This window comes from Amia ocellicauda, chromosome 10 (genome assembly GCF_036373705.1).
Source record: "Amia ocellicauda isolate fAmiCal2 chromosome 10, fAmiCal2.hap1, whole genome shotgun sequence".
Lineage (NCBI taxonomy): Eukaryota > Metazoa > Chordata > Actinopteri > Amiiformes > Amiidae > Amia > Amia ocellicauda.
Window position 1 is genome coordinate 35,385,183 of NC_089859.1, and position 27,002 is coordinate 35,412,184.

Below are 27,002 nucleotides of genomic sequence, written 5' to 3' on the forward strand. Positions count from 1 at the left end.
CAGAGTTGAATTTAATTCAGCATAGTTCCTGTCTTTATACACCCAACTCCTTCCTACTTACAATCTCTGGTCACTCCTTATATCCTCTCAGCATCTTCTACAGGATTTAGTCCTGCCTTCCCCCCCCAGTGTGGGACTGCTTTGGTACACTTCCTATAACCTTGCAATTATGGAATGAGTTGTTCATTAACATAAGGAGGCAAGACTGTGCACTTCTAAAGACCTGTTTAGATAACATCACCATCCTTATCTTGTGTACCTTTTTTTACTAATTTGTAAATTAATCTTCTAGTAAAGTTACCCTTGAAATGTGTACGTAGAACATTGTATGTTTGTGATTAACCATGTATTTCATCCTGTTTAAAAAAAAAAAAAACAGCTAAATAACATTGAAATGAAGAGCATATGAATCACTGAAAGCTTAAACTATAACCTCACAATAACCAGGTTTTCTCAGATGCCTGGAAAGGAAATTATCAAACCAAACCATTGTAGATACATTTCTGTTATTTGATTTTTCCTTGAGAACCCCCTTATCACGGTCTATGGGATTCACTTACTACTGCAGTTCAGCTACAAACTTAAAAAAATACCCCCTTCCAAATAAACAACCTAGTGGTTACCATCAAAAAAACCGCTGTTTATGCCTTTAGCCAATGAGCTGGTCCCAAACCAGAATTCCCTTTTTAGTGTGATGGTATATTCATAAGCATATTAAATGTAATGCTGATAATAAACTAAGTAAACATTTAAATACAGCCTCTTCAGAACAGGCTAGGTTTCACATCCTGTGGCAATAACATTCCATAATAAAGCACTGTTTTTTGAGGGATTTGACAATGAAACATGTATAATCTTTCTGCAAACTTAATATTGTGATTAAATTTAAAATATACATTGATCAGCCATAACATTATGACCACTGACAGGTGAAGTGAATAACACTGATAATCTCGTTATCATGGCACCAGTCAGTGGGTGGGATATATTAGGTAGCAAGTGAACATTTTGTCCTCAAAGTTGATGTGTTAGAAGCAGGAAAAATGGGCAAGCGTAAGGATCTGAACGATTTTGACAAGGGCCAAATTGTGATGGCTAGACGACTGGGTCAGACCATCTCCGAAACTGCAGCTCTGGTGACAATCACGAGTGATTGAATCACGAGTTCAAGGTGTTGACTTGGCCTCCAATTTCAATCCAATCGAGCATCTGTGGGATATGCTGTACAAACAAGTCCGATCCATGGAGGCCCCACCTCGCAACTTACAGGACTTAAAGTATCTGCTGCTAACGTCTTGGTGCCAGCACACCTTCAGAGGTCTAGTGGAGTCCATTCCTCGATGGGTCAGGGCTGTTTTGGTGGCAAAAGGGGGACCTACACAATATTAGGCAGGTGGTCATAATGTTATGGCTGATCGGTGTATTTATTGTGTCAGTTTTGAAACCATGGCCCACCATATATGAAAATGCAAATGTTTGTATTTGCTGAAATTTAATTTTTGAATATCTCAAGATCATATCGGAGCTGATTTTAAGATCCACAACATGCTCACTATTCAAGCATGTGGTATTTTAATCTTTCACCTTGGTTTGTTATATGTATGCATTTAATTGTGTCTTGTGATAAAACAATTTTGAACTAGCTCCTTATAAATTTGTTTTAAAGATATTTTGAAATGGAGTGGCTGTTCATAAAGGTAAATAGTAACATGTAGATTATATTTGCCTGATATATTTATACTTGTCACTACTGCTATACAGTGTATGTGATTAAGAGTTTAAAAAGTAGTCTATTATGGGCAACCTTATTTCTGAATGCAGTTTTCCTGATAGGGCATATTCTGTTTTCCATTAGTCTTTTTTCTCAAGGGATGCTTTGGTATTCTGGGTGTTTTTACCCAAATATTAAAAAAGGAGGGGGAGTGGGATAGTAAACTTATGTAAGGAGAAAGGAAGTGGCAGTGTTTTCATAGTTATTTGTTTATTTTAGGAATCAGAGCAAAAGGTTATTGACCGGAACTCTGCACTCTGAGCACAATTATTCCTTTTAATTACTCTTTGATTGCTTTCCAACAAACAAACGGACACTGACAATTTATCTGATTCAGTGCGTTTTGGCAGTGTTTCAGAGGAACACTCGGTGAGCTACAGGATAGAAGGAATGTGACTCGTCCATTCTGGTGGTAAATGAAATAAATTACTTTCTAGTGGATTGTGAATGGCAGTTGCATTGTTAGTTCTTTATTTCACACAGGACAGCATCAGAAGGTCAATTCAAACTTCATCCTCAGGACAAATTCATAGGTTTCAATCTCCTGTTTAGGTTACAAGCATTTGCTACCTGACATTTAAAATGGCATTTCATAACACAAGGATTTTGTTAGTTTTTATCATATAACCTTTCATATCAGATGCTCAAGTAAAGATTTGTCAAGCGAACTACTAAATTAGTAAGTCATGTTTTCTCCATGTTCATGTATTGCTGTGCATTCCCCTTCCCGTTCACTCTCTACACATTGGACTTCAGATTCAACTCTGAGACATGCCATCTGCAGGAGTTCTTGGATGATTCTACAATTGTTGGGTGTGTTAGAGCGAGACATAAGGAGGAGTACCTGGTGGAGGACTTCGCTGAGTGGTGCTCTCAGAATCATCTACAATACAACGTAGGGAAGACCATAGAGATGGTGGTGGACTTCAGGAGGAACAAGGCTCCGTTAACTCCCATTTCCATCAAGGGAGTTGATGCTGAGGTGGTCCAGTCCTACGGGTACTCGAGAGTGCACCTGGACGACCTGCTGGAATGGACTGGTAACACAGAGACCATATACAAGAAGGGTCAGAGCCAACTCTACTTCCTGAGGAGGCCCAGGTTCTGTTGTCCAGTTTGTTGTAGCAGGTGCTATTTTCTATGCTGTGGTGTGCTGGGCTAGCAGCATCAGAGCTGCGGATGCCAGTAGGTTGGACAAGCTGGTCAGGAGGGTGGGCTCTGTTCTGGTGGTCAGCCTGGACTCAGTCAAGGTGGTGGCAGAGAGGAGAATGTTGGCCAAACTGCTGGTCATATTGGACAATGCCTCACATGACACACTGGTCAGGCAGAAGAGCACTTTCAGTCATAGACTGATTCTGCCTAGGTGTTCAACAGAGCATTACCGGAGGTCTTTTCTGCCAGCTGCCATCAGACTTTAAAATGAGTCCTTTGGCTTGTTGGACACCATGGCCCTGAGTCAGCGCGGTGGTAGCAGTTCATAGAATAGTTAATAGAACCGGACACTTATTAGCAAACCTGCTACTGCTCATTGGCAAATTCGCTGCTTTACTTATTTACATTTTATTATGCTGTTATATTTTATAATTTTTCTATTATAATGTCTTATTTAGTATATATTTGTAATTTTTATTATACTGTTGTATAAGGATACTGTAACAGTGAAATTTCCCCAGGGATCAATAAAGTTCTATTGTATTGTATCGTATTACATTCTGAATTGAGGTTTTATGTTTGCCCATTGCAATGGAATGTGATTATAGCCCATATCTGGTTAAATTACAAGCCTTCTGATATTGTAGTTCAGCTTTCAGAACAACTGAAATGCTGGGATGCCATTAATTTGACAATTCTTCCACAATTTGTTGTTAAAGGTATCAGGAATTTCAGATACTTCAATTCTGTATAAAGTCTTAAAATGGCAATATGCATGTAGTGATTTATTTTAATAATCAGTATAGAATTTTTCTGGGGTGGTTGGATTTAGATATTTCTCTGGCCAATATAAGTTCAATTTCCTTGAGCCTATTGGAGGCATCTGTTCGTATATTTGTTTTCTTAGGATGCTAAACTATATGCGGTATCTATTTTTTATATTCACATTCTCATTTACCAAACTTGTTTAACTGTGGAATTTAAGGGATTCTCTCTCTTTGGCTTCTCAAGCAATTCCATTTACAGCTGTGGCTCACCAATTTGGTTTTACACAGAGAGCTACAAATGGTGCTGGTTACTAAAGATGATACATTGCACTGTATGTTAACAGATTTACATTGTTAGGGCTGCTACATTTTTATTATGAATGTATTATTATTAAAATAATTAGATCAAACTGTATTGGTTGTTTGATGTTTTATACCGTTTTTTTTTTTGTTTTTTTTCAAATTCTAGGTTTAAAAACAATAGTAATTAAAAATTATATAATGGAAATGTATGTACACCATCAATGTGTAAAGAAAACTGTTCTATTTATGCAGTTAGGCTGCCCTCTTTAGGATGGTTTTGTATGCCACATACAAATTGTAGCTAATTAATTAACTATTTTACAAATTATTCAAAACAGTTTATCTACTTTTAACTTATATTATGAACTATATTTATACAGGTTGTATAAATACATAAACACATTAATATTATTTTACCAAACAAGTTTTACCATTATTAATTTGTTACCATGCAAATTATTATTGTATCTTGGAGATGGTGAGCTTGGTAATGATCTAATCATGTATTATTTATTTTTAATACTAGCATAAACTTTATGATCGTCGGGCAGCTCTCAACCCAGCTCCCAACACAGGGTGCCCTTTTTTTGGCTTGAGCCCCTGCCCCCCAAAATGTCTGTGCACTGTACTGACTGTGTTGAAACTAACCCCAGCAAAAAATTTGCTTACACTGAAGTATTGCATCACTTCTATTATAGCAGAGATCTATATTAAACCAAACACATCCCTTCATCAACCATTTTAAAATGCAGCCTGAAAAGTTTTCCCAGCATCCAAGATCATTCTGAGGAACTTCAATGATTGTGTTTTCACTATGTGAAATCATATTTATTCCATTAAAGTGAATCAATCACTATTAGTGCTGCCTTCAAAAAAATATGAGTCTTCAGAAAAGTATCAGCATGACACAACTTTGATCAGATTCCAAGCAACTAGTGTATGGACTAGAAACCAAAATGAGGTCACAGACATCTAACAAAGTACATGCAGAAGTCATTTTTAATCTCCTACCACACATACCAGTACATATTGATTATCTATGCTGGTAATTAACCAAGAAAGCATATCAATGTAAACTATGAGCATGTTATTCCACTTGAGTCAGTAAAATGTATTGTGTTTAATTTATTCCATTTATAACACACACACTCATCACCTTTAAGTACTTTGGACTGGGAAGACAAAGCAATCAAGTTAAACAGAGCTTATTTGAACAACTGATATATTGTTATATTTTCAAAAACACCAGAAGACCTGTGGTTTCAATTTTAAGAACTCTCAGATGTAAGCAAGAAAACTGGACTTCAAATGAACCAAGATTCCAGACCACTTGCCTGAAGAGTATTTTATCAATGCATACTACTCTCTCACACACACCGACACACTCACTCAATCACACACTTACTCTCTCACCCACACTCACACATAAGTTTGACTGTTTTTGGTAGAACCTTTGAACTGTTTTGGAATACCTGGTCTGTAGTATTCTCTATTGGAGTTTAAGTAAATGTTCTTACTACACTATTAATGTGTATGTGTCCTCTATACCTATATTCTGAGGCTCTCAATAGATTCAGTGGTTGGAGTTGGGTTAATACTCCTTTACAAGTTCTGTTGTTACTTTCTGATTACGTTTCTGGCTACATTTAAAATCAAAATATATTGATCATTTAATAATTGTTGACAAAGTGCTAAAATGTTTGTTTTCAACTTCCAAATAGGTGTCCAATGATTGATAAATAAATAATTGATTGCTAAATGATTGTACCCTAATTGAAGTAGCTGTTTAGTAGGATCATGATTTTGCATACCATTGCATGAATGACTGCCTGACACATAACTTATTATTATATTTATGATTAACAATCAAATGATTAATTACTTAGAACTAGTTGCTATGAATAAATGTACCATCAGTTGTCTTCTTATGAATTACTTGTTTGTCATTGAGTCAGTGTTGCTGATGTAAAGTAGGCCCTTCATTACCAAACACCAAGTAACTAAATTAGGATACCATTATGAGTCATTAGCAAACTGTTAGATAAACATTAAACTGTTGGTTACTTTAAAACTAACCTTCATCTGGGTGATCACAGGGATGTGAATATTTGATCTGTTAACTGGTTGCATATGTCAGATTTATCGCATGACTCGTTAGGCAGAGAAAAGCTGTTGCTATCAAACATTGTCTACTTAATCAACGGAGTCAGTGTACTGGTGAAGGGATAGATCAAATAGGCCGATAGATGGAAGGTTTGTGAAGTGATTTCATTCTCCCTTGTAAAAGTATTTTTAGTATTTTTAAAATACTAAAATACAGTAGTTTATTTTGGCTGCTGTATTTTGTAGTTTATTTTGATACACTTAAAATGAAGGTATTTGGTATCTTATTTTAAAATACATTTTGATGTATCTTTGCCCATCCCTGCATACATACATACGTTTTGTTATTGCGTTATTTGGCAGATTACTTTACCCAAGTTGGCTAACGTGGTAGTTCTATAAATAGGACTACCTACACAATATAAAAATTGTAGAGAAAAATGTATCATCTTTTTCTTTGTTAGTTACGTTTTAAAATAATCACAGATCAACATAACTTTACCTAACATTTATTGATTCTAGGAAATAGTTTGGTGAAAGAAAGTTTGTGAACCCTTTAGTTTATTTCCCCTCTGCATTGAAACAAGCTGCTGTCATCCCACTCCTCAAGAAACCAACCCTTGACCCCACCTCTCCTCAGAACTACCACCCTATCTCCCTATTCCCCTTCCTCTCAAAGACTCTCGAGTGGGTGGTCCACTGTCAGCTCTCTGCCTTTTTGTCCCAACACTCACTCCTGGATCCTCTGCAATCTGGCTTCCGCACAGCTCACTCCACTGAGATGGCTCTCCTGGCAGTCACAGGTTCTCCTCCTACCTCAGCAACCGGACCTATCAAGTGACATGGCACGGTTCCTTATCCACCCCCCAACCTCTCCTTACAGGCGTACCTCAAGGCTCTGTCCTGGGCCCCCTCCTGTTCTCTCTCTACACTCGCTCCCTGGGCCCCCTCATCGCATCCCATGGTTTCTCCTACCACTTCTACGCAGATGATGCCCAGATCTTCCTGTCTTTTCCCTCTTCTCACCCTCTCATCCCCTCTCGCATCTCTTCCTGTTTGTCTGCTATATCTGCCTGGATGCACTCACACCACCTCAAGCTCAACCTCTCCAAATCGGATCTCTCCATCTCAATCCCCTTGGAATCCACCACACTTTCTCCTTCTTCTTCTGCTAAAAATCTAGGAGTCATCCTTGATCCTGTGCTCTCCTACACCCAGCACATCACCACGCTGACACGCAACTGTAGATTCTTCCAGAGCAACATACGCCAAATCCGACTCTTCCGCACCAACTACTTGACTCAGCTGCTCGTCCAGTCACTGGTCCTCTCCTGCCTGGACTTCTGCAACTCCCTCCTGGCTGGCCTGCCTGCAACTACTACCCGCCCGCTCCAGCTCATCCAGAACTCTGCAGCTCGTCTGATATTCTCTTTGCCCCGATTCGCACACGCTACTCCACTGCTCCACTCCCTCCACTGGCTCCCGATACCGACACGCATTCAGTTCAAGACATTGACCCTCACCTACCGCTGTCTCGACCACACTGCACCAAGCTAACTTCAGACTCTCGTCTCTCCATACATCCCCTCCAGACTACTGTGCTCTTCCGGTGCCAGAAGACTAACTCTGCCTCCTCTCCACTCTCCTTCCTCCAGAGCCGCTCCTTCTCATCCCTGGCCTTTAAATGGTGGAATGACCTTCCCACTGAAGTTAAAACAGCAGAGTCCCTGACCTCCTTCCGGCGCTTACTCAAGACACATCTCTTCAGATTGTATTTGTAATTTAGTCTTTCATTCTCCTGTAAAATTGCACTTATACAACATTTTGTCATACTCTTGCCTTTGCATTAATAGCACTTGCATTGTTTATTTTGACTTCCCTATGTTCCTTCTCCCTTCTTAGTTCTTAACTTTGACTTAACATCTTGTCTGCACTCATCAGCTTTTACAATCTAGGATGTAAGACCTTATTTTGTGCTTACTGTATCTCCTATACACTTGTGTAAATTCTAAAGTCTAAATTTGTAAAATGTATTATGCCTGAATTGCACTATATTATTGTATTGTACTGTATTGCACTGTATTGATATTTTGTAAGTCGCCTTGGACAAGGGTGTCTGCTAATTAATAAATAAATAAATAAATAAATAAATAAATAAATAAATTCTTGAATTTGCTAAATACAGTGTTAATGAGTCCATGATAAGGTAAACACTGAACAAGAATGGTTTGTGAGGGAGAATACCAAGGAGGAAACCACTGCTCTCTGAAAATATTTGCCTCCCATCTCAAGCTTACCAAAGACCACCTGCATGATCCAGACGGCTATTGGAAGAATGTTCTGTGGACAGATGAGACGAAAGTGGAACTTTTTGCCATAAATGAGAAATGTTATGTTTGGCAAAAACAAAATGCTGCATTCCAACAAAACAATTGAGAAGCATGGTGGTGGGAGAATCATACCAGCAAATTGTACAGGAGAAAGTCAGGGTGTCCATCCGTAAGCTGAAGCTTAAAATAATGTGGGTCATGCAGCACAACAACTATCCAAAACACAAGTAAATCTACAACTAGATGGCTGAATTAGATGAACGTTTTAACAGTTCGATAAAGAAATGGAAAAGTATGTTTTTTTGTTATTTGTTTAATCAGATTTTCTTTATCTATTATTATGACTTAGATGAACATCCAATAATTGTAGGTGAAATTAATGCAGGGAATACAAATAAAGGGGATCACAAACTTTCACTCACCACTGTGTGTAAATATATATAATAGAAAACCTGCAAGACGAGACTCTTCTCAGGTATCATATAGCTTATTTAATGTGATGCTGTTTGTAAGATTGTGTTACATGACTGCACAAAATATAAAACTATGATAATATATATATATATATATATGAAAACATTTGTCATATTTTGTGTATAGTATGCTTTTTTAAACAATTTTAATGTGCTCTTTTCCTTCATGTATTAATATATTACCCTTATACTTCTTTACATAAGACATATTTCAATACCGTATGGTTTACTGTTGAAGAATATAATTCAATCGTTCACATAGCCAAGGCTTCTTTTTATTCTCAGATTTGTATTCTATTGATGTCATTGTAAAGCGTGAGAGCGAGGCAGGGCGCGAGAGAGACGTAACGGTGACGTCATCAGAAAACGCGCTTAAATCCCTCCTACCATTGCCATTTTGCAGCAGTATTTCATTGAAGTGCTTGGTGTCGGTGCTGGAGGGGAGGGGGGAGAAGCGCATTTCTCAATTTAGAAGGTAACCGATCCTTCTCTGGCTACACTAGGGTGAAATGTCTGCGTTTTCTGAAGCTGCATTAGAAAAGAAGCTCTCGGAGCTCAGTAATTCGCAGCAGAGCGTCCAGACGCTATCTTTATGGCTCATCCACCACAGGAAACACTCTAAAACCATCGTTACTGTATGGTTCAACGAGCTGAGAAAAGGTATGGCTACATCCTGCAACAATGGCTTCTGTACTTGTTATATGACTGTTTATTTGTTGTTTGCAAGTGCATTCTAGTACGGGAGGAAGTGGAAGATTTGTATTTTTTTTCTTTAAATGCCTCGTTGGTTTACTTTGCACAGATGATTTCATACCCTTTTCAGCAGTATGAAATCGGAAAACGCAATAAAATGTGTGTGATGAAACATTTAAATGTTACTTGATGTGCACAGGTTGCTAAGCGGTGCACAATTTATGCAATCTGTGATGTGAATGGGGGGGTCCGTGTGCTGTTTAGCTGACACAGGAAGCAAAACTGCCGAAATGACCTTTGACCTGGCTGTGAGCGACTTGGTCTAGGCGTGTTAGTGTGGCCATCAGAGACGAGTCGCTTGTGTTTCTTATTGTGCACGATCGCATTAGAGCTGTATCGAGTATTTTCGCTTAATCCCTGTCTTTGTTTGTTTTGCAAAAATGGGAATATATATTTTGGTTAGTTGTTTTGAAGAAACCCAGAGATATATCCACGTATGATACGTTTGCCCAGTTAATCCACTATTTTACGTTACGGAGTTTTTAAATGCCACACTCTCTGGTATAAGTAGGCTGTATTACTACAGTGCCGAAATTGATCTTTTTGAATAAACTTTGGATTGGTTTGACTTCAAAATGGGGACTATCAGGGTAATCTAAACTTTATTCACCACCCCTCTCCTAACCTAACATTGAAGGGATTACTTTCTTTAATTTCTTGGTTACACCACAATAAACCAAAACTGGAGGGACTTCAACGGTAGAAGTGAAAACAATCGTTTGGCATTTGACGTTGAATTAGATATTTGTACCCAGAAAATAGTGTCTACATGAGCAAATTGCATATTCACATTTTGTGAGCTCGAATGACCCTTACTGTACCACCAAAATGTAAAATCATGTAGGTAATCTAGTGACTTTGTTCAGTACTCTTCTATTACAGAGATTATAAATGCTTTCTGAGCTGGTAGGGCAGATGTAACTTGCAACTGTATAGCACTTCACCTATGTCTTGTACTGTTTGTCACTTGTAATCTGTTCTTCACTGTGGAAGTAAATAGCCCTGTCTATACGTCTTCATTTGCAATCTTTTCTGAGCTGTCTTTGCACAGCTGTTGCTCACGTCTATCTTTTACTTTTTCAAAACTTGTGAATCACACTTGTATGCATTTTAGGTTATTTTTCAAAATATAGCACTGGTATAATACTTCTTGGTTATGTAGAAGACCACATAAGAGAAATGCATGTTGTATACAAACGTACACATCCTCTGATATTTTCAAGTATTGTATTGCTTATAATCTCTCGTGTGTGTTGAATTATATAGCTGCTGTGACTTATTAGTAGAGTTAATGTGTGCTTTTGGCAGAAGGAAAGTGGCAATGCCTGCTGTATTAATTGCAAGGTGTAACAACCCTGGTTGATCCTGCAGACATGTAATTGGCACTGTAACAGGTTAGACTATTTGCATTGTGTATGGTAGGGGCTTTCAAAGCAGGGTTTTTTGTTGAATGTTTGAAAGTACAATTTTAGTCATTGTGAAATGTGACTGAAAATGCCAGAAGGTGAGTGTGGGGGGCTATGTTTTACTTTATATGCTGTAAAGAGAGAATATTTGAGATTCCATCTAACTGTTATGAGTTAGGGTCTATTTTTGTAATGCATTATTTAATTAATACATTTAGCATCAAATCATAAACTGAATTGTAATCATAGCTGGCAAAATTGGATCATAGCTGGCAAAATTGGATCATAGTTGGCAAAATTGGCATAACACATTTTAGGTTTTGTACATAAAGATGTTTGATTGTCTGCAGGATATTAAAATGTATGCATTCTAGGAAAAACAGCATTCATAAACTGTAGATTTTGCATTATGCATCTGTATTGTTTCTGTAAAAGCATGACTGGAATTATGCAAAGTGTTTTAGCTACACTAGTTTATGCAGTGTATCACTTTATATGTTGTTGTAACACTGTTCATTACAAAGTACAGAACAGCAAAAGTATGGTGTTATCCAATTTCTGGCTTTAATGTATATACCAGGTGTTGCTGCTCCATAAATAGTCTGAGCCAAATCCCAAGGAACAGTTTGGATTATTCCCCCCTCAATAAAACGTATCCTAACTACAGATTGAAAGAGTGTTGTATTTCATTGATTGAAATTGTAATCCTGTAAACCTTCCTTATTTTTCCTGATGAGCATGTCTCATTAGAAAACAAACTTAATGCAGAAATCAGACTTCTGTTTGCTAGGTTTACCAGGAAGCACAAAAAAGTACCACTACACTCCGAGAAAATTGGGGGTTTGCTTTTATCTATTTAATGCAAACTGTTGTATTTGTCTTTCTGGGATCATCTTGTTAAAATGGTACTTCTAGTTTAAATTGACCCATGAGCTCCTAAGAAATAGTGTAGGCTACTTGTTTTTGACTTCCTCCCAAGGGGGTAAATTACCTCAGTATCTTAATGAGGGAAAAGATTGCCTGAGAGTAATCTAATATTTGCACCAGAACAACCCTAATGGGACAGGTGTCTGAGATAGCTGAAGCTGTTATTTCTGCTCAGTGGACTGGTAAAAAGTGTGTAGTTGTTTAGATAGGGAAAACTCAGGTTATATGAGAGCAATACGATTAAATGCATACAGATCATTCCGATTTGAAAAGGTTATATTTTATTGTAAATGCTTCAGAAGGGAACTAAGCTTTTTATTTGCTCCTGAATGATACTCAGCTTGTGTCTTTGATTTATCCTGTGTTCTGTGGTGTCTATCTTTTCATTCTGAATTACATGTAAATATCAGAAGACTAATGAAGTGCTTGTTCCTTTTTCCTAATACAGATTTGAAAAAGCTGTGGTCTAGGCTAACTACTGATATGTATAATAGTTAGGACTGAACTCTTGGAAAAACTGGTGATGTGAAGAATTCCTATCCTCTCACCAGGTGATTCTTTTTCCCTAATTTCTTCTCACAGTGCTGATTAACAATTTGAAGTGGAAAAGTGTTCAGCTCTGAGACCACTTAACATTGGTCTCAATTTTTTCCAGAGCTGTATATAGGCCGAATTCATATGTAATTTTTTTTAATTAGTATTAAACTTATTTGTCAATTTATACTTTTACAGAATCTCATAGGGCTGAGTTACCTTGCTTTGCCTGTGTAAAAGAAGCATTCTGTTTTGCAACATGCTGCCAGGTCTAGTTAGATGTGAGGGATCAGACAACTGACCATATCCATTTTGAGTCTCTTGAAATGAAAGCTGCATGATCTTTAGCAGCATCAGTGCTCTTGCACTGTTGAATGTATTGAAATGTAATGAAAAGCAGAAGCTATCCATTGCAGCAAGCTGCATCATTCCACGTGGGTTTGTTAAACAGAACAATATGGTTTACCACATTGCATTTGTCTGGCCCGGCCTCAATCATTAAAACTTTGCTGTCATTTGCATGGACTTAAGACTTGACTTTTATTTGTATAGATATAGAAATAGTGTTTGCAGCAAATGTTAGAAAAACCTAAGCGGATTTTATTATTGACTTGTTACCCCAGTTGCAGCTTGGATCCACTTCTCAATCCTGCTCCTATACTGTAATTTGTTTTCTTATTCTTTCAATTAATTTCTCAGTGTTGACTATAGTTGGTGAGCATAGAAAATGGCATTAACCCAGTACTTCTATCAGCTTTGTTTCAGAACCCCCATATTTATTTCCTTTCTTTTGTTACCAAGTCTCTAATAGCTCTCCAGAACTAGCAGTGCTTTCATGAGTGTTTCATATTGTGTAATTTCAAAATTGTTGTATATGTCATTAATGTCATTGTTACATTTTCAATAGTTGTTAATCGGGTGAAAGGAAAGCAACCATTTACATTAGCAGTGTGTGGTTTACTGTAATAGACCGTAATGTTCAAAATGGTGTTTACTGGTTCTTCTTAAAATAACATCCCCAAGAAGGGGGATTATGTTCAGATGACAACACCTGTACTGCTTTTATGCAACCCAGGCAAATTCAAGCATTTAATGATTCCTCTATGCATTAGACTGGCAAGTGTATAGAAATTAAAACGCTCATATTTAATTGTCATCCGTGTAAATTTTCTTCCCTCAAAGGTGTTATGCCATTGAAATCTTCCAATTCAATGCAACAAAGTTAATACTGAAGATATTCTAAGTGTACTTCTTGATTAATTTTTGCTATCTTGTCTAAATATGTGTAAAGGTTGCATGTTCTTGGTAATTAGTCCTTCATAGTGTGAATAACACTAACAATCATGATTAATGTTAACCATACACACATAATGCTCATTAAATAATTTAATAGACTATTGACTACAGTAATAGTAAAGCAGTTTGGTGATGGCTAATTGCTCAATGGTTACCTTTAATGAGGAGTTCAAGCTGTAATCCAAAGCCATTGATTTTCATGGATTTTATTACATTTTTTTAATGTAATATGTCTTGGTTTTGAGTTTGTAGGTGGTAAACTAAAATGCATTTTAAGTTGTCACATTTAAAAGCTGTGCTCTTGAATATCATGTTTTTGTGGCTCTGTACTATAGTGGACACTCCTTAATTTCAGAAATCTTATCTTATCTATTTTGCAGTTTGTTGAAATGTTATAATGAAATGTTCATAGATTAGTTTAAATAGTGGTGTTAAGTTTTCTTGTGAAACAACTGTAAATAACCAATTTAGGTCTACAATTATAGTTAGGGGCCTGCAATAATGCTATGGTGCTGCATTTTCGCTTCTGCCCAGCAATGCATTTTGGTATGCATTTGTTATTATGAACATATGAAGGTGACTAAAGAAACGCCACAATATCTGTTCTGCCACAGTATGCTACAATCAAACTAACTTGCTGGTCTGAAGCAGATGGAAGCAACAACTGTGTAAAGAATAATGCAACTACAACTTCTCTGGCTTTTTAGACCACTACCTTGATGTTTAAGGAAAAGTGCCCTTAAATGCAGTTTGGCCTACATTTCTCAAGTGTTTAATGTATTTTAGAATGGCAAACGTGGAGACCCATAGAAAGGTCAAAATCAGTATCTGTGGAACTTCCTCGGTTTTCTCTTTTTGGCTTATGGAAGAATATCCATTTATAACAAATTAACATTTGTGTGGCAAAACAGTACTTGTTGCATTTCATAATATTAGGCTACAATGTAGCTGGAATCCCAATACAATATTAGCTTTGTATATGCAGTTAAAAGGGGGGTCTCCATGTTTTGGTGGATTTTCCTATGGAAATTTGCACTAAAGCTGTTTATATTTAGCCTCTCGACCACTCTACATGTGCAAATTGGGAGAAACCCTTACTAAAAACTACACCAAAAATAGAAATTGTAGTCTTTTAAAATCTTTTGTCATGGAGAGAAAGTGTTCTTAAGAGGAAAAAGTTGAGGCGTATAGCCTATAGGCCTAATAGCTGAATTTTGACATGCAATATCTGGTCATGCTAGTTAGTGCTTTACACTTGGGGATATGATTTTGGCACTGTGAAATTGATCTGGTTCGTCGTAAAAAGGAGCCTGTTGATCTTTGATTGGTTGTAGAAGCTTGAAGTTAAATCCAAAAGTTTAAATGTGAGTTGTCATGCAAGTCTTGCATGTTCCAGGTAGGAGATCCTAACTCCAGGACTTTTGTATGCAAAGTTGTTCTCAATAGAGGTCACTGTTGAATATCATTATATCACTTGCTTGTAAATGTGAATGTTAAATCATGCAACTGACCAATCTGAATAATTGGAAATTAAACCAACAAAGTTTGAATCACTTACTTTTAAAATTCAGTTCAATTCTGGGTCAAGTCAGTGGTAAATATTTGGCCTGGTGTTACATTACTTACAAACCCTTTAGAATAAAGCATGAATGTAGTTAATTACTCTGGGATAAATGTTTACAAACACTTGTGTATTTTATTACAGCCTGGTCTTCATGATTATTCATATAAAATTACATTTTATCTATGTTGTTTGAAAGGGGACTGCTTTGTTCACAGTTGATGTAAAATGACTTGGTCTAACACGTACTTTAATGGGGAACTAATATTTAAATTGGAAGAATTTTGTAGCTTGTGTTTACTCGTTTAAAGTTCAATTGGAGGTCTACTCTGAAGTATACAGTTAATTTTGCAAATTTTAAAATGTACAGCAGTTTTGTAAAATAGTTTCTGCACAGGAAATTATAGTGCTGGAATAAATGCTGTTTTATGGTGTGTGGAGGAATATTATAGTCTAATGCCCTGAATAATTTGTTTGTTTTAGAGTAATCTTCCAAGAACTCATTATGGGAGGGGGGATAGTTAAATGTCTAGAGGATGCCAGGAGACTGTGCCAAGGGAAATCCTTTCTCTCCACCCCGCCAAGAAGCACCTTTCTTGTACACCTGTGTATTTTCTTACGAGCATGAACCCAAATTAACAACTGCAAAACATTGCCCTGTTTAGAACAACCAACTCTAGATTAGATCCCAAATTCACAAGAGATGATGCTGTAAATATTTCTCAAGGGAGTATGCGTTTAAATAAGAGATGCTGCATCCCACATTTGTAATTTAAAATCCTTTCCTGTCACAGTATGCAAATAAAATGTATACAAATATCACTTTTTACTGTAATGTTTAACTTGGACTGTGTACTGCTTGTAAACCCAAGGCAAATTATGAAAATGTTAAACATTTTAATCCAATCTTTATGGATGTGGTCTTTACTATGCCAAGCTTAACTACAGCACCAGATGCAAAACAAACTAACACCCAGTGGAGTGACTACCTCACTTCTGGGGAAGAGGAGGAAAGTGTTCATAAACTAGTTTCCCAGATACCCAATTGTAGTGAATTGTAGTGGGAGAGAACTTAAATTTATTAATTTTTTTTGTAATTGTAAAAGTTCTCCCACACTGCAACAAGCTAAGATTTAATTGTGCAGAAAAGTGTGCTACTACTGTTAAGTTTGCAATCCGTTTTCCTTCAAAACAAAATACACCCAGGAAAACCTGAGATGGATCTGGTTTGAAGATGCAATACAGAAGCATAAACGTCCTCAGACAAGCGCACTTATGGCACAGAATAGTAATGGAGTCCTATTGACTGGATTTTTATTTTCTGTTTCTTTAGCTAAAATCTCTCGGAAGCTGACGTTCCTCTACCTAGCCAATGATGTCATCCAGAACAGCAAACGAAAAGGCCCAGAATTTACTAAGGATTTTGCACCAGTTATAATGGATGCCTTTAAACATGTGTCAAGGTAATGCTTTTCAATTTCATTTCATTATGTAATAATCCCTTCTGCAATGTTTTGGTTAATGTGCATGTAGTTGTATCATGTGTTTCTTTTGTGCTCTCTGATCACTTGTCAATTTAGTAATCAAATAACTTTCTCTTTCTCTCTGACAGTGAAGGGGAAGAGGGCTGTAAGAAGCACCTGGGTAGAGTGTTATCTATTTGGCAGGAACGGGCAGTGTATGAAAATGACTTACTGGAGCAGCTCCGAAAAGTTTTGCGTAAGTAAGCTTTCTCTTAACACTGACAACCCGAGAGTGAAACAAAGTGCTACTACCAGTTTTTATCAATCGTGAGGTTTCCTCATGAATCGGCAATTAGATCTCGGTTAGGAGCTTGGTTTGGCTCCGATTAGCGAAGTGCAAGAGGTTATGGGATTGTGATAATGGTGGCAGACTGCCACCACAAAACAAACATGTCAACAGTTCATAATTCAAGGTTTGCAAATTACAAATTGTCCCCATTGGCTACTTACATTACGATTTATAATTTTTTAGCCGATGCCCTTGTCCGGGATGACACAAGCAATACAAAGTGCAATAATACAGTGCAATTCAAGGCATAATATATTTTACAAATTCCAATTCTTGTAATCATCCGGGTCTGGATAAGGAAATGTTTGTACCAGTGTAATGTGCAGTACTTCTGAAATATAATGCATGGGGAATTATTCAGCTGTAACTCTGCTGTCATGCTGTATTTTCAGATGGTGAAAAGAAGCCCAAGAAGCGTCCCTATGAAGAGATCAAAGTTGAGGAAGATGACTATCCTTGTCAAAGCTCTCCTAGCGATCCTCCCCAGGTGTGTGTGTGTGTGTGTGTGTGTGTGTGCCGATCAGCCATAACATTATGAGCACTGACAGGTGAAGTGAATAACTGATAATCTCGTTATCATGGCACCTGTCAGTGGGTGGGATATATTAGGCAGCAAGTGAACATTTTATCCTCAAAGTTGATGTGTTGGAAGCAGGAAAAATGGGCAAGCGTAAGGATCTGAGCGACTTTGACAAGGGCCAAATTGTGATGGCTAGATGACTGGGTCAGAGCATCTTCAAAACTGCAGCTCTTGTGGGGTGCACTCCCGGTCTTAAGTGGTCAGTACCTATCAAAAGTGGTTCAAGGAAGGAAAAGCGGTGAACCGGCGGCCAAGGCTCATTGATTCACGTGGGGAGCGAAGGCTGGCCCGTGTGGTCCGATTCCAACAGATGAGCAACTGTAGCTCAAATTGCTGAAAAAGTTAATGCTGGTTCTGATAGAAAGGTGTCGGAACACACAGTGCATCGCACTTTGTTGCGTATGGGGCTGCGTAGCCACAGACCAGTCAGGGTGCCCATGCTGACCCGTCCAATGCCGAAAGCACCTACAATGGGCACGTGAGCATCAGAACTGGACCACGGAGCAATGGAAGAAGGTGGCCTGGTCTGATGAATCGCGAGTTCAGGGTGTTGACTTGGCCTCCAAATTCCCCAGATCTCAATCCAATCGAGCATCTGTGGGATGTGCTGGACAAACAAGTCTGGTCCATGGAGGCCCCACCTCGCAGGACTTAAAGAATCTGCTGCTAACCTCTTGGTGCCTGATACCACAGCACACCTTCAGAGGTCTAGTGGAGTCCATGCTTTGACAGGTCAGGGCTGTTTTGGCGGCAAAAGGGGGACCTATGCAATATTAGGCAGGTGGTCATAATGTTATGGCTGATCAGTGTATATAGATATAATTTTTTTTTTTTTTGGGGGGGGGGGGCGGCGGTTTTCAAAAAATGTATAATGAACAATTGTTTCTTGTCCTGTGAGCTTGTCTTCATAACTTTTCTCTTGGTAGACTTCAGAACTCATCAAAGCTTTGCAGGAGCTGGAGAACGCAGCTTCTGGTGATGCTGCCGTTCGCCAAAGGATCTCCTCGCTGCCCCTAGAGGTTCAGGATGTCTCATTGCTGGACAGAATAACAGGTATTTGGAGAGCCACCCCTTTTTTTAATTTGGATGCATTTGTAGAAGATCAAAGAGGCCATTGAGAAACCATGTGCTACATTCACTGTGGGAAGAAAATGTCTTGTCAGGCTGTGTGATCAGGGGGCTAGACTGTGATAATCCATTTGCATTTTAGAAGTAAGATTACATTTGAATTGGACATCCCAAATTTAAAATTTGCTTTCATTTTTTAAAACTTCCAACTTGAATTCTACCTTAAAGTGAAGTTAAAGTGTAAACTTGTCTTTTGTTTTGTATTTATTTATTTTTTTATTTACTTTTATTTAGATAAAGAGTCTGGGGATCGCCTGTCCAAAATGGTGGATGATGCCTGCATGCTTTTGGCAGACTACAATGGCAGACTGGCTGCAGAGATTGACGACCGAAAGCAGCTAACCCGGACACTAATGGATTTTCTGCGAGCTCAAAAGGAGATTCTAGCAGAAAAAGAACAGAAATTGGAAGTGCGTACATGTTTTAAAAACTTTCCTTCTCGTTTAAAATGTCTGTACTTATGAATCTTGTTTCCTTAACAATATGTCGGTATACTCGCTTAAGTACCTTTAGATATGTTATTAAAAAGTAGCCAAGAGTCTTGTGTGAAGAACAGGGACAGTTGCACTGCTTGGGAGTAAAGCAGTGAGGATGGTGGTGATATGACTATTTGCACTAAAGCAATGTTTTCAACCAGAAGAGTTCAAGCAGCCCATCAAAGCTTTTCCTTTTAAACTTTTTAAGCTATCCGTATGTGCACACTTTCTTATATAAAATGTTTTATTGGTGTGCTGTGAGACATGCACAAATCATCTAATCTAAATTTATACTGGTGCTATTTAAAAAAAAAATTAAAAAAAAAAAAAATTGTTGTAGAGTAAGCCACTTCAAAATAAATAAATTGAGCTATCTCTACGTTGACTTGTTTTGCAACATTTTAGTTTAGGGGAATTAAAACCGCTCTATAAAAGTATTTGCAAAACAAAAAGCTCGGCAACTCTTGGTTCATGTTGAACCAATTGTCTATTCTGCTTAATGCAATTCAATGAATGTGCAGGATAACTCTCCCAAAGTTACCAAGATAAAATCAACCTCCCTATTTTGTTTTTAAGATTTATGCTCACTACATGGCCAAAATGTTTTTAATAATGCATAAGGAAATAATCTTTGATGGGTTTTTTGGTTAGTAAGTGATAGTATTCAGTTTCAAAACCAATAATTTTCCACGATGGAAAATTCCCCCCCATGTAGGGTCTAATTGGCACTCAAGAGCCAGAAAGTGTTCTCTTTAGGGGTTACTTCAGATTTTCCCTCAGGTTTGCTACAAGAAAGTTTAATTAGGGTTTTGAAAGGGACTGGCATTTGAGGGGATCCTGGAGGGAGTCAGGTCTTCTCACTGGTAAGTAGAATTGTACAAACATTTTGTACTGGGAAGAATGTATTAACTCTTTACTGTCTAGCTTCTATTACAGGTGTTGAGCAAGAACTTGTTGCCTGGTGTCTTCGTCTTATTGAATCATCCTGTTTTAAAAAAAAAAAAAAAAAAAAAAAAAAATGGAAAACAAAAATAAAAGTCCAAAAACAAATTGTTGGTGTGGTATTATTTAAGGTGCTACTGAAAATTCACTGTGGTTGGTAAAATTAAAAGCCATATTAGATTTTATTGAGACTGTCCATGTGTATTCATAAAGAAGCATTCTCTAAATGGCATGCTAGATCTTGTAGACAAAAAAAATGTTTGTTTCCCCCCCCCCCCCTTCCGAACTAAATTTTAAATCTAATGGGTTAAATGGGCCATTAACTCTGGCATTTAAAACTATTTAAAATAACTGCAATCATGGGGACAATATATAGATGTGGCATATAGATAGTGTACAAAATATGTGGTGCTAAATTATAAGCAAAAATATTTCTGAAAATGTAGTGCAATCTCGCCACCCCCCTTTTATTGTATTTATTTTTAAGTGACTAGCCTTTCTCATAGTCTCTTGAGCAGCACAGAATACCTTGCATAGTACACCTGAGTAGTACATGTTTAGCACTACATAGGAATGACACTGAGGTGGTTATTCTGCAAACAGTGCAGAGCCCAGCTGTTTTTGGTATGTTTTTTGGTATGTGATGCAATGCCAAACAATAAGCAGTGGACACAAGTGCAACAGTCTTTCAGGTTTCTCAAAAGGAACTGAAACTTATCCCAAGTTTAGGGAAAGCAGGCACATTGCACTAGCTTGGGGTCAAGACAAGGTTCTATTACTTTCTGGAGACAATGGCTTTAAAATATGCTATTCCATTTGGAGTTATAGTTCAACTGCACCATGAACTCCAGTTGTCAATCAGACTTGATGATCAATGCCCCATGGTATCAGATTAGAATTGTATAAATGAGCTTGGGATGGTAATTTTTTCTTTTTTTTTAACCCCCCTCGCTTCCCTGGGTATTTCACCAATCCCTTAAAACATAACTAAATGAGAATATACTCCCAACAAGACGAGCTTTAGTAAAGCATAAGTTTAAAAAAAAACATAAGTAGGTAAACCTATGTGTTTAACAGTTATATGAAATGTTAGCATTTGTCTGATCCAACAATCCCTTTTAAAAACAAAATTAAAAAACCCATCTGTTTGAAGTTCTGGGCAAAAGATCTTGATCACTTTCAAGAAAAATTGCAGACCATACTGGGCCAGTACTAATATTGCTGGAATGCTTGGAACAAGTCTGTTTTCCGATCATGTATTTAAGACTGTTTCATAGAACTGTTAAACACTTTACAAAACTAAGCTCTTTATTTTGAAAATCCTGTAACCTTCATAGTTAATATAACATCCTTCACTGTGCATCAGACATGCAATACAAACCGAACTAGATATCCTAAAAAGCTTTACAAATCCAAAAGGGGCCTCTGTAATCAAGTTCATGCCACGGCATTAACAGACCAAATAGTTGGTTCCAAAATGGAATGTTTAAATTACAAAACAACTAGCTAACATGTTCTTGTTAATGGAAGAATAGGGATTTGGCTATAAAGTTAATTTCTAATTTGTTTTGTGATGACTAAAGAAGCAATACATTGATTTATGGACCATTATTACAAAAATAAGTGTGATCTATGATTATACTTACATAATCATGAAAGTACACTTCAGAATATCTTTTAAACATGCAGAATATTTTGATTTCTCTAATTTTAAATTTCAATATTTGTTGATCAGAAAAAATGCATTATATATAATTGTTTTATCTTTGTTACAGAACAGATCTGATGGGGGGGAAAAAATAGCAGTATTCATAACCACTCAATTATCTTTATTAAATATCTGTTTGGCTCTGTGTATTTAAAGTGATTATAATAAAATGTAGCCGTGACGTTTAGCACCAGGTGGAACTAAAAAGAAAACCTACAAAAGTATAGACCCTTTAAAGAGGAACATCATAAAATATATACTTTTGGCATTGCCACCAAGGAACAGATACATTTAGATACTTTGATTTACAATTTGTTACTGGTTTTGTTTTTAATTCAGCAAACTAATATTCTAAATGTGCAGACAAATATGGATTTATGAATTTTATCATAGGTATCTTAATTGATGTTGAGGTTAATTAATTGAGGTTTTTGCTCCAGTCTTATATCTTACTCCACTGTTCATTTAAACTTGCACTGAAGTGGTGAAATATGTCTTACCTATGCTTTCTCTTGCTAAATTTGAACTTTTTAACTTTTTCCATAAGTGGGGTAGGCAATTTTGCACTTGAACAAAAACTTTCAACCTTTAACTAGATCAGTTTTTATAAGGGTTAAATATGTTTTTAATAATTGACCAGTTCACAGATCTGTTACAATTAATATTTATTTTTTAGCAGACACTTTTACCATTTTTTTAAGTAAACGTATAAGCCTTAAATGTTTATATATATATATATATATATATATATATATATATATATATATATATATATATAATTGCATTAGTAAATTATTAAATGTATGTGTAACTGCTTGACAAAATTAATATAGTAGTGTTGATTTACGGGCAAAAAATACTTTGTACCAGTCCAGCCAAATCCTGTTAAAATTATTTTTAAAAAAGTCACACATTTAGCATCAATCCTGTGCTTGGTGACTGTCCTGTTCCCCAATACTTAAATGTCTTGTGGGTTATATCAACAAACCCTTCTGTTTTTTTTTTTGACAACTTTTCTGACAACTTATTAAACATTCAGTTTTATTTATAGCACATAAACAAAAAGGTTCTCAGAATGAATTGTATTACTTCTCTTATACATACTTTGCCTTTTAACTCCCAACCATTTTAATAACAAGCCTTCTCTGTTGCTATTAACATCCTGTATCATTATTGGAGATATATGGCACATGCAATAACAACAAATCAAAGCATCTAAATAAGGCCAAATCAGAGTAACACAAAACGTGACCCCATACCAAAAACATTAGACAGAATACATTTGAAATTTACAATTGTATAGCTATTACATATAGGGGGAAAAACGCAAACCCCATTATGTTGCATTTAAAAGTCAGCAGAACAGTATTTATTTTTCAGATAATTATCAACAAAAAGCATTCTATTTCCTTCATGCATTAAGAGGAGTGTTTTTGTATTATATCACTTATAAATAACTACATTTCTCCTCTCTTGACTGGACCCTGGACTCTTGCAAGATTAAGCACACAGCAGACTTTAAGTATGAAAAATATGTTTCAAGGGCATATGTTATTAAGTTAGATTGAAGCATCCTAATCAACCTAATGTTTTCACTCTTAAAAAACAGCTCCTCGTGGTAGACGTCACTGTCTTTTTTGAAGAAATAGAGAATAAATAATGTTGTATCCAGCTGTTGATTCACATTAGAATGAGCAGGCAGAACTTGAGGACACCAATGGAAACTTGTGTAGATTAGATTCTCACCTAATACTAGAAAATACATTCTTTCAAAAGTTCAGTGCAGTGAATTAATAGCTAAGACATGTGGTAGTGGCCAGGTCTGAGGGACTTTTCAAAATTCAGTTTGATTCCTATAAAGGAAAATGTTGGTCTTTGTATGACTGAATGGCCTACACCATCCAATGGACAGTTCTGCTGCAATTCAAGCTTTGCTGTTCCATTTTAGGATGAAGATGAGGATCCTAGTGAGGGCTGTGGTGTATGGAAATGAAATACCGTTGCTGATTACATGAGTGAAAGCACTGTCCAAATGTGTAATTTGATCTTGTACATTGGGTCTTTTGGTATAGCCATGTTGGGTCTATAGACATCTCCTTCTCTAAATGTAATGAATCTAGACACTCCATTGTGTATAATGTAGCAAAACAGCATGGATCTCATTTTACTGCTTATCACTAGGATAAATAGATAAATAATCTTAGTATTTATGGTTGGATGATGTGCTGTATATGGGCTCCCAGTATACCTTTCCATCTCATAGTCTGATTTTGTGACAATAATAAAGTTAATTATGGGCTTGACTCATGGCTAGGTCCTCCTCATCAGTTCCTGGCTGCCTTATTACTGAAGATGAAATTGTTTTATTAATATAATACTATGTTCCTTAACCTTGTATGTATATCCCCTTGCAAAATGTTCTTAAAAACAGGACAGTGTTACTCTTTTATTTCCTCCACCCAAGATACAGAAATCACGGTCTTGGTTTTGCAGGGGATTCTGTTAATGCTAACTGTCCCTGACTTTTACTTCTGTCCTCAGATCAGCCTCCAGTTATTCTGTATGCAACCCAACTGACCTGTGTATCTGTCTTGGTCCTTTTCCAGGAATATAAACACAAGCTGGCCAAAGTTTCCCAAGTCCGAAAGGAGCTGCGGTCTCGGATGGGCAGCCTTCCAGATCTCTCCCTACTTCCCAACGTGACGGGGGGGCACCTGCACCTGCCCTCCTCGGGAGACCTATACACTGCTGATTGACACTGCTGCTCGCCCCCTCCCCCCACGCCCCTCTCTCGACCCCTCACTACCACAACTCATTTTCCTGGGTTAGCTTAGGTGAAGAAGATATAGTTGTGATATTATTTTTGTATCTAGAGTGGATTTAAATATGATGACGATAGAAATTGTACATGACGTGTTCCTAATGAAAAAATTCAGTATGTAATTTACATTAAACTACAGTATTTTTCTTTGTATTTGCAATTTATGATCTTTATTTGAATCATCACTGCATATCCATGTGTTTTCCATACTGCGGCAAAACTGTCTTACTGAAAATGTATATATGTACGTATGACCCTAGATAAAGCCAAAAACAATATTTTTAAAAAACGAAAAATAATTCTTGATGTTATGCTGAAGGTTAAGTCTTTGGAAAACATTGGGTATGTGGTGGAATTTCATAATGTTCCTCTAGTCAAGGGCTGCATTAAGGCTTTCCTGTTGTGTGCATGAAATGTATACTTCTTTTTACACATTTCCAGACTGTATCCTACTTATAAATCCATTGCTCATTATTAACATTAGGATGTGTTTTGTAAAAAAAAGAAAAAGCCGACCAGTTGTTTGTGAAACTGTTTTAATTTATTGAATTCATTTTAAAAATGTCATTTTTGCAATGTATTTAAATAAGTTCTGTTATCAGAACTAAATAAACAGTAATTGCTAGTGGAATCAAAATGTCATTTGTTTATGTATTACTTTACCTTCATGATCTGAGATTTTTCATTTAGAAAGCTTTTTGATATTTTTTTTTTCCATTTTGGCAACACTACTTTAAAAACATTAACACTACAACACTATTTTAAAAACAACACAAAACCTCTCTGAGTATATCATGTTTACGCTGGTGTGTGTGAATTCACTGATAACACCATGTAACACATTTTTTTTGTTCCTGGGTAGTAAGTGTTATTTTCTAATTGCTTATGCCTCAAAAGTATAGAAAATGGCTATTATCTCCCACAAACTTTGCTTTTGTGACCAGGACAGTGATATTTTGAAATGTAACTATTTCCAATGAGAAAACGGGCAAATTTGTCTTTTCATTCACATAAAATCAGAAAAAACAACATATGAATACAAATTAACATGTATTTATAGTACAAACTAAATTTAAAGTAACACAAAAATGACTACAAAAGATTTAGAAGTGAGTCGTTTTTCGAGATTTACGATTATACTGTATTTACAGTATAATCGTAATTCTCAAAAAACTACTCACTTCTAAATCTTTTGTAGTCATTTTTGCCCGTTTTCTCATTGGAAATAGTTAAATTTCAAAATATCACTGTCCTGGTCACAAAAACAAAGTTTGTGGGGAATAATAGCCATTTTCTATACTTTTGAGGCATAAGCAATTAGGAAATAACACTTACTACCCAGGAACAACAATTTTGTTACATAGTGTAATCAAAACGGTCTAACTTGTGTCACTTTTACTGAAATCTTATCAAGAAAGGCAAATCAGCCAAGAAAAACATCACAAAGTACCTTCTACTTGCATTTTACCTAGGTTACTCAAAAGAAGCTTTAATCTCCCATTAGAGTTTATGAGGAGTTGCACCAACCCCAAAGAAGGAGGAAAAATATATAATTGGGTATACAAATTAAGGGTTTTCCATGAAAGAAACTGTAAGGAAAGTCAATGTTTTCCTTCACTGAGTACAGATTGTACTCAAATAATGCAGGAAAATTTGAAATAGCTTAATATTGTATGTAAAGAAAAAGTGTCTCTAAGGGTTAACTTCAGACAGAGCAGTAGCAAGATAAAATATTAATTTCAATAGTCTGTGGCATGCGTCACTGTTAACCCTAATAAGCCAAATCAGAATTACGGCAGCTGAAAGCTATTGTTATTGGACACAGTATGAGAGAACACAAGGCTTTACAGATTTTAGTCTTAAATATGGGGAGAGGCAGGAAGATAGAAGGTAGGAAGGTAAAGAAGGTAGGTTATACAATAAAACTATAGTGTATGTAGGGTTAATGAGGTTTAGAAATAAAAATATACATATATATCCCATTAATTAGGTCAGTTTTGCATTAAATGTATGGCATGTACTTCAAACACATCTTTCAAATAATAATTATTGACAAAGAAGAGTATTTAACCTTGTCACAGATTCCTTGAATGCACTTTCAAAGTGTCGATGATTCTTTCTTCACTGAAACGTGGTAACTGCAATATCTGAGAAAAGAT

General features: G+C 36.6%; 1 protein-coding gene across 1 annotated transcript; it reads left to right on the top strand.

Annotated features, from left to right (window-relative positions):
* Positions 1-9,279: 9,279 nt before the first annotated feature.
* On the top strand, positions 9,280-25,480 carry LOC136760553 (regulation of nuclear pre-mRNA domain-containing protein 1A). The gene is made up of 7 exons (XM_066716000.1): positions 9,280-9,559; positions 16,710-16,839; positions 16,989-17,095; positions 17,581-17,675; positions 18,695-18,821; positions 19,131-19,306; positions 24,629-25,480. The coding sequence occupies exons 1-7, from the start codon at positions 9,409-9,411 to the stop codon at positions 24,776-24,778; spliced, it is 936 nt and encodes a 311-aa protein (XP_066572097.1). The 5' UTR covers positions 9,280-9,408; the 3' UTR covers positions 24,779-25,480.
* Positions 25,481-27,002: the final 1,522 nt, after the last annotated feature.